This window comes from Marmota flaviventris, chromosome 14 (assembly GCF_047511675.1).
Source record: "Marmota flaviventris isolate mMarFla1 chromosome 14, mMarFla1.hap1, whole genome shotgun sequence".
Classification (NCBI taxonomy): Eukaryota; Metazoa; Chordata; class Mammalia; order Rodentia; family Sciuridae; genus Marmota; species Marmota flaviventris.
Window position 1 is genome coordinate 97,861,000 of NC_092511.1, and position 8,763 is coordinate 97,869,762.

Consider the following 8,763-nt stretch of genomic DNA (forward strand, 5'->3'; position numbering starts at 1 on the left):
ATTCTACACAAAACACCTCAGGAGTCAACAGGATATTCAGGAAGAGCATCACCAGCTGCAATGTGTGAATGGTGCCCCATAGTGATGCGAGGGATGTAGCCTGCAGAGCTGTGTCCACAGGAGCTGTTGGAGAGACACGAAACTCTCTGGTGGAAGACTTCAAGGTGTTCGATGTCCTTGAATCCCAAATGGTGAAACTCGTTCCAAGTAAAAGTTCCATGATACAACTGTCTTTGAGGTTTGTCTCAAAAACTCAGATCATCAATATCCAAAGGCTGCCCTGGGCACCCTCACATGTCATGTACCTCATGCACAGGTGACGGTCAGAACACTATGGACTCACACACAGGCCCTCATCTCAGTGCAGGAGCCTCGAGGAGTTCTGCAAGTTGCAATCGCTGGAGCTGTGGCTTCAGTACAAGTTCTGCTTTCAGTGCCAAAACTCGGGGAGCCCATTTAGGAGGATGGAGGTATCCAAATAAATTATGGTCAGAGAAAGATTCGGCCAAGAATGTGAATTGGAAATGGAATGACACAGCAACAGGCACATGCCTGCCACAGTACACCCCAGGTACATTCACTGTGAGCACAATGGGAGAGTTGAAGGCTGCGGGGAAATTTTAAAGGCAAAAGTAAAAAGAACTACAACACATATTTCTAAACAATAAGTCTTGGCAACTGTGTTAAAGAACCAGGGAGATGAGAGTCCAAACTTAAAAAGACAGTTTCTGGACACCCATACCAGCAGAAGTCTTTTCTAAAAGGCTAAATTTAAGCACTCTTGTGAGTTCTTTTCAAGCCATTCTGGCTGAAGTGTTTTCTTCATATATCCAGGCTTGGTTTTTGTTTGTTTGTTTGTGAGGGTGACATGAAAATCCATTGTGATGCCAATGGCACTCTCAAATTTCTGAGGGTACGGGCTGTCCTGGCAGGCTACAACATCTTGAACATGTTGTTCTTTTTCAGAGAAGAGAGCAGGAATCTGCAGACCCATCCATACAAAGGCATTTTAGAGGATCTTATATCCAAGTTGGAGATCATTTGTGAGACAGGGCTGTGCAAGATGGATCTACCTAAAGCACACATTGATTTGAATTTGGCAAGTGTTGTCTTTGTGCCTGTTGCTGTGGTAGTGGCTGAGTGAGTCCAACTTTCTCCAGAGCACTACAAGAGGCACAATCCGGGATCTACCACTGGTGGATACTGCTACCCCTCCAAAAGACACTGAGAGTTCAGGAAGCTGTGAGGAGTGGGCTGTTAGCTGGGATAAAGAAGGCTGTATGAAGGATTGTGGGAGTTGTTATTTATTATTTAGTTGGTTTTTAATTTTTTTAAATTTTTGTGGGCATTTGTGTTTTTTTTTTTTTCTTATATATTTTTCATGGAAGTTTTCTGAACTGAGCAACTTTATGTGGAGATTCAAGAGAGTCCTAGCTCTCGCCCTGAGTCAGATTATAGGATGACTTATGCCTATTGCTCTCTAACTAAAAGCCAAGTACTACATTTATAATTTGTGCCCATTCATCATATTCTTCATACCCCTCACCCCAGGCCTGTTGTGTTGGAGATCTGGCCTGCTCCCTAGCAACTTGTTGTCCATCTAATACAAAAGACTCTGGAACCAAACACATCTCATTTTGTGGAGGAGATGTGCACTGAACCTGAGAACTGGAGTCTTCTCCATTCTCTTGCCAATTGGCATCCTGCTCTTGTTGAAGGGACGGCAACTTCTTCCATAATTCATCATGCTTCTGATACATTTGAAGTGGGCCCTGAACTGAGAGCTTCTCTTGGTAACTCTGTGGCTGTTGCAGCTGTGGATTATAATAAACCCAGTCACTCTGCCCCTGTCCTTCACACAGACCAGAGGGCTGCTGTTCCTGCTGCCGCTGCATCTTTCCCTGCCCAATACTGACACAGGACAAAGGCAAGTGCATGCTCTGATGGCTTTTTTCTGTTGTGATCAGGACCTTCTCAAAATTCTGCACAGATGAAGCAGAATGACTATAGATGGCTTGACTGAACCTGGGGGAAGGTCCACTTCCTCTGGCCCCTTGAACCAGTGAAGGACAATTTGGTTCTCTTCTAATGCCTGTGAACACAGCATCACATGAGCCATTCTCTTCCCTGGGATGTCGCCATGTCTCCACAGGAAAGAAGCCAGCTTTTCCGTGAGGAGCCTGTTGGAGGCCAGAAGACTGTGCAGTGGTGTTGCTGTCATACTGCATCTGGGACTCCTGGTTTTCTAAAACAGGATGATGCCCTTGGTCCTGGAACTGTCGTCGTCTCCTGGTGACAAATACTCTCTGTTTCTCTCTAAGTCGTAATCTGGATCTTTTGTTTTGATACCAAATCTAAAAAAAAAAAAAAACACATATTTTCAGACAAATATTTCATACTAAAGCTTAGTTTCAGCATTATCACTGATTTCATCCTGACCTGGAGTAGACCCCCAAAAAACAATCCATTCTGAGGTGAATCATGGAGATTATTGTTCAGGTTATAAAGAGTACACAATTCCAAACTCCCAACTCTTCTCAGAATCTGCAACACACCCTTCTGTCCATATTAACACAGGATTTTCAAAGTCTCTCAGCAATCTCTTTACAACCTAGAAGGTGTCCTACACACTTTCCCACAGCCTCTTAATTTTTCTCAAGCTGCCCCATCAACACCCATTCATGACTCCATGTACTGTAAGGTCATTCATAAATTTGTTGCATTCAAAAGCCCTAAACAGAACAAACAAATGTTTGTCAAAGCTGGACATTGCCTTACAGATGTGATCCTAATAATTGAATAGAACAACTCTAGTCTATGTTTTTCTTTCCGCATTAATTGAGGATAATTTCAATGCCAGCCATGTCTACCAAGCTTTGAGGGATGTGTTTAAAAATGACAAAATGCTTTTCAGACTATGTAACTTAATTGCGTAGGGTTGTAGAGAGTCACAGTCAATAGTGTCTAGAAGCCTTTTGGATTTGATCGCTCCTGAAACCTATCTCCAAATCAACATGAGTTTAAATTAACATCTAGAAGAATCTTTGATCCACACTTTGGCTGTTTACAATTGTAACTCTACATAACAAAACTGGTACCTCAAAACACATGCTCTCATTTTCTCCTCAAATATAATTAATCACAAAGAAAATAAGATGTGAGCATCCGTAATTTGTCAACAGTTAGTTAGTTGGTATAAATGATGAGACCAAAATGCAGAAGCTTGCTTTCTCATATCCAGACCTCCTAGGATCCTCTCCCTGACCATTGTTTCTTCCAGAACAAATGGGCCAATTCTAAACAATTGCACTGCTTTTCAAACAAATTCCTCTCCCAGTCATTATCTTGTTAAGATTCTCTACTTATTTGTATAGCATCATTGATTTACAGCATGTTTGAAATGTTTCCAGTACATGGAACTTTTGTAATACAATACCTTCATAGCTTACAGAGAATTTGCTATTCTTTTATTTTGCAACACTGTTATTATATTCCCTTTCTTATTTTCTCTAAGAAAATGTTCTCCTGGTCTCAAGCAACAAATATTTTCAATAACCAATGGATAATTTTGGAAGAAATATATATGCAAATCCAATTTACTGTGTAGTAGGGCAATCCAAATACAGTAAAACATTGTGCAGCTTAAACAATAATTCAAAAAAAATGACCATATGAGAAATTCCCAAAACAAAATATTGGTTCATGTACCAAATGACTACAACGTGCCTACTAATGCTGTGAGGTACCTCATTTGGGACATAATTCGAACCAATTCCTTTATCCTGCACCTTGGGTGATCACCTCTTGGCAGTTAGATTGGCATACCATACTTAACAGATCTCAAGTAAAAACCTCTATTGTCTCTGCCACGAAACAAATCAGGACAAATTGAAGTGCCATCCTTAACTCCTTTCACTGAATATTCAAAATCTCTGCAAACACCTTGTCCCACATTTAAAATATCCAATCTTCCCAGTTCTCCATCATTCCATAGCCAGCACCATGATCAAAAGCCGGCACAGTTTCTATTCTAAATACTTACTGAGCATGTTAATGGGTGCCTACTCCCAAAGTTGCTTCACAGTTGTTGATTTTTTCATAAAAGTAATATAATCAAGTCACACCCACACGGAAATGAATATTTGAAAAGGATCAACAATATCCTATGTGAAGAACTGACATAAAATATTTTCAAACAATTTTTGTATTTCCTGTATCACATACTAAAAGATATGTTCATGCAAGTTTTCCAAATTTTGACTTACATTGATTGCACTTATGGGGCAATTTATTTGTTTCGCCAGCTCTTCCCGGATCCCAAAATCTGGGTAGGAATTCTGTTCAAATGATCGATTAAGAATCTCCAAGTCATGTTTTGTAAATGTGTGCCGCGGTTTTCCTATTCCTCTTTCCTGTTTTGTTTCTCCTACTTCCATTGAACTATCTTCAACTGAAGATGCTGAAAGTACAAAAACAGAAAGAAAATGATTGAGGGTTGCCAGTAACATCCAGACGAAAATAATACTATTTGTTCTCCAAGATTTTTACAATGCAGAGCTCTGCCTCACAACTTATTCATATTAATAACACCCAAAATGGATTAACTGCTGATCCTTAAAAATATGAGGAAAACATGAGACTATGATCTGCATGGTAGAGAAGAATTTTAGTCTAACTATAATTCAAAATATATAAAAAGAGACCAATTAAAAATGCTCAGTCATAACAACAATAGAGGAAATACAGATAAACCACCTCACATCAATCTGATAACCAACACATTAAATGGTTGGTGGGAGAGTACGGGAGGAATAAGATTATATAAAATAGGAAGGAAGCATTGGGATGGTACAAATATTGATCATAATGACCACTTTGATATTTTGCTCAAACTAGGACATTCAAAGTGAGCTTATCCTTCAACATAATAGTTAAATAAAGGATACTTGAAGTTTGGGGAGCATGTTTACATGACTTACACGACCCTTCATGCTTCAAATGTTTGAAACACATGAGGCATTTGAAGTGGAAGCTCAGTAGTAAAGATGGCAATCAATGATATAGACCTGTGGACTGCAGTAGCCCCATAGGTAGAAGCAGGGCCTCTGGCGCCTGCTCACCTGAGATCCATGATGGCTTTGTGGAGACATTCACATCCCAAACAGACTGCAGTAATTCAACACTGTTGTTGTCTTTGGGGTGAGGGGGGCTTTCCTGCATATTTTTGTCTCTGAGACCACATGCCCAGTGGACTCCTGGGTCCACTATGTTCATTTGGGGAGGAGGGTCATGTATAAGTTGCAAGACAGCAAGACCTGAATGCACAGCCTTCACCTTTCAGCAAGGGCTCATCTACAAAAAAGAAATCAGGACTACAACAAAGACTTTTGAAAGTCCACTAGTCACACAAACGATGTGCCAATATCTCTTCCTGTATCCTAGGTTTACATTTTTCCAATTTGTTTCTAAATTGCACAGAATATTAAAAAAAAAAAAAAATTCTGAACTCAAAAAACAATCCCCAGCACCACTCATTAAATTTTTCTAGTATATTTTCTCACCCCTCCTTCACCCTTGGGTTCTGGATATCTAACCTAGGACTTGGGAAATGCTAGGCAAGTATCCTACACTTAAGCTATGCCCAGATCTTTCTTTGGCTTTGGTTTCTTTGGATTGTGCTGGAGGAAGCCAGAAGAGACCCAGGGCCTCATTCATGTAGGCTCCTGCCTGCTAGGCAAGCACTCTGCTACTGAGCCACACCCCAGCCTATCCTGTTGATTTGTATTTAGTTTTCTCTTCACTGTGGGCCCTTTACCACCTCTATCCCCATTAATATCTAAAACCCCTAGACTGGCCATGAAGTCAGGATCCTCCCGCCTCAGCTACCCACATACCTGGGATGATAGGCACACAGAACATGCCTGCCTATCTCTTCATCTTACAAGAAAAAAAAAAAAAAGACAACAAAAACCCAAAGAACTTATCCCTGGACCTCAACCCAGAGCAGTACCTGGCCAATCTTACTTGATCCATTCAACCATGCTGCACAACTTCTTGGCATGCTGCTTCATTTTTGATTTTTTAAGTGGGACTACCAGATATATGGTTTGGCTTAGAAATATTTCAAAATATCTCTAAATATTATAAGAAATCTCTTGCACGCAGACCACACCGTGCCACAAAATATCATATCTCAGTCCTCCAACAAAGAACCTCACCTTTGGAAGCCATGTTGCACTTCTACTCCTCAGGCGTTCTCCCTGATAAACTGAGGAACTCTGGAGCAGCATCCTCTAATATACCCATTCTAGACACGCCCACAGATGGCTCCACCCCCAGTGATGACGCCAATAACCATATCACGCCCCCTGCCCCAGGGCCTGACAAGGTCCCTGGGGCAGCCAACTCAGCCCCGCCCTAGCCCACAGCACAGCCTAGACTCTTCTGATGACTTTTAACATAACAGACTTCTTCCAATCCTAGCTTCCCTTTATTGAGCACCCACTGAAAATAAACTTATTTAATCTCTGCAACACCCATAGAATGTCGGTACAACTTAATGCCCACTTGGACTTGAGGGTACCAGAAACACAGCTGTTTAGGCCTTCTTGAGCCACTGACCTCAAACCTCCACTCATCACACTGTCACAGCCCACACACTCTATGAGTTCTGACAGTCTGACTCAAAGAGGAGCCACATCACTTGATATAGTATTACTTGAGCAGTTTTGAGCTTAAAAGTAGGAGAGACCATGCACTAGAATTGAATGAAAATATTTTAAGACATTGACTAATATTTTATGAAAATTAGATCATTGTTAAAAAAAAAACACCTTTTATTCTTGTTTTCAGTAAGGTGGCATGAACATATAGGCACTCTACTGCAAACTACACTCACAGTCGTTTTTTAATTTTTTTTTTTATTTTATTGTTTCTTCTTGGCAAGTTAATGGCAATAGTGCAGAAATTAAAATTTTAAAACAAAAATAGCTGAAGGAATACAGTACTCTAACTTAATTCCACGATAGACAGTTTCTCTGTAACCAAAAACGAAGAAGAGTCCCAACAAACAGATTTGTTGGCAGTTAAATTCATGGAGGGCCTTCACAGGCTATGACAGCAGATGGGCTGGATGCTGTCTGCTTAGGACAATCTGCTATTTGAGGCACTGTGTGTGCTTTGGGGCACAGGAGGGAAGATTTTAGGAACCAGAAGGTTTGGAGGAGATGGGAGACTGAGAGATTAGAGCAACCAAAATTGGGTTGAGCCACCAGTTGCCCCCAAAGCCATCTGCATTGTTCTGAGATCCCACTCCAGCTAGCCACAGGTTCCTCTGCTGATGGCTAACATTGATCACTTTCATGTATGGAGGTCCACCAACTGGTTCTAAGGAGGCCAATCTCCCACTTATTCACTGCCACCAACAGATGACATGTTCTCTCCTGCCACTCACCAAAACCACAACATGACTGCAACACAGAAGGCTCCTTTCTTTTTATTTCTTCAAAGTACTTTAGAAAGAAAAATTTGTAGTTTTTATTTTCATTTTACTTTTTTTGTACATTTTCATAGGTGTCATGCATATTGAATAACCAAACCAGCCTTCTGAGCCTTTATGTACTTTGACCATGTTCAATATAATCTCAAAGGAGAAAAAAAGAATGTTTTAAAGCAAAATAAAACATGAATGCAGTGGCACAAATCTGTAACCCCAGCCACACAGGTGACTGAGGCAGAACATCATAATTGTGCCTGGAAATGGAGCCAGGGCCTGGCCTTAAAATAAATAAATTAAATTAAATTCAAGGTCTCACTATAATACTCAGTGTTAGTGGCCACTGGTTCATTCCTAGAAGCAAAGTGGAATCGGGTATCTTATTCTCATTCCAGAAATTTTTGTGTCTATGTACTTAGCTTGATTATAAGTACATTGTTTGTATGAGACCATTTTAAAGGTCAGAGATTAAGGGTCCTTTTTTTTCTTTTCCTTTATTATTTATAAACTTGCTGTTTTTTAAAATTTGTTGGTGTTTTAGTATGAAATCATTTTGTCCAATATTATACCAAAATTTGATATTGGTGAGTTCTTCTAACAGTCCAATGAAACGGATGGCCTTACATTGATTTCTCTGGATTTTTTTCCTTTTTTGATCTCAGTAATTCAAAGTTTCCATCATCTTTGTTTCACTCCTTTCTGAGTACCCTGAATTCAAGCCAAGTAGTGACATCCTTTCCTCCCCTCCTCCATCAAATCCACCTGGACAGACACCCTTGCTGCCTTGTTCTCATTCTCTTCTCAACTCCTGTCAGGCTCTCCTCAGAGCTCACTCCATGATTTACACCAAGGAATCAGCTCCAAATGGCCCGTTCTCCTGGGTAATTTTTCCAAGTCATCAAACATTTTGGCCAACCTTTTTTGTTTTTTCCTGGTTCACATTTTGTATGTGAAGCTCAGCTTCAGAGCATGTGATCTAAGTCCTTCATCCTTGTTATAAATGTCTGTGAAGGTAAGAACCCAGCACACACCAGGTCCTGCAGATGGAGCCATGCAGTAAAGGAGTTTTGAACAGCCAATCTCAGGCTCAGAAATATCAACATTCTGGTGAACTCAGTTTTTTAAAAAAAATAATTAGTTGTAGATAAACATGATATGTTCATTTTATTAATTTATTTTTATGTGGTACTGAGGATCAAACCCAGTGCCTCAGAAAAAGGAGGCAAGCACTCTGCCATCAAGTAAAAATCCCAGCCACTCAGGTAAAC

The 8,763-nt window shown here is 40.4% G+C and overlaps 1 protein-coding gene across 1 annotated transcript; it reads right to left on the reverse strand.

Annotated features, from left to right (window-relative positions):
* Positions 1-353: 353 nt before the first annotated feature.
* Positions 354-6,231, reverse strand: LOC139701726 (cytoplasmic polyadenylated homeobox-like protein 2). Its single transcript, XM_071601272.1, has 4 exons — positions 6,219-6,231; positions 4,266-4,459; positions 1,547-2,354; positions 354-607 (listed from the first exon to the last, which is right to left on the reverse strand). Exons 1-4 carry the CDS (start codon positions 6,229-6,231, stop codon positions 354-356), a joined length of 1,269 nt encoding a protein of 422 aa, XP_071457373.1.
* Positions 6,232-8,763: the final 2,532 nt, after the last annotated feature.

Excerpts from the sequence above, each read along its gene's own strand:
- LOC139701726 (XM_071601272.1), bottom strand. Across the intron at positions 2,355-4,265 it reads GCCCCATAAGTGCAATCAAT|ATTTGGTATCAAAACAAAAG; the intron begins GTAAGTCAAAAT and ends TTTTTTTTTTAG. Across the intron at positions 608-1,546 it reads TCCAACACAACAGGCCTGGG|CCTTCAACTCTCCCATTGTG; the intron begins GTGAGGGGTATG and ends ATTTCCCCGCAG.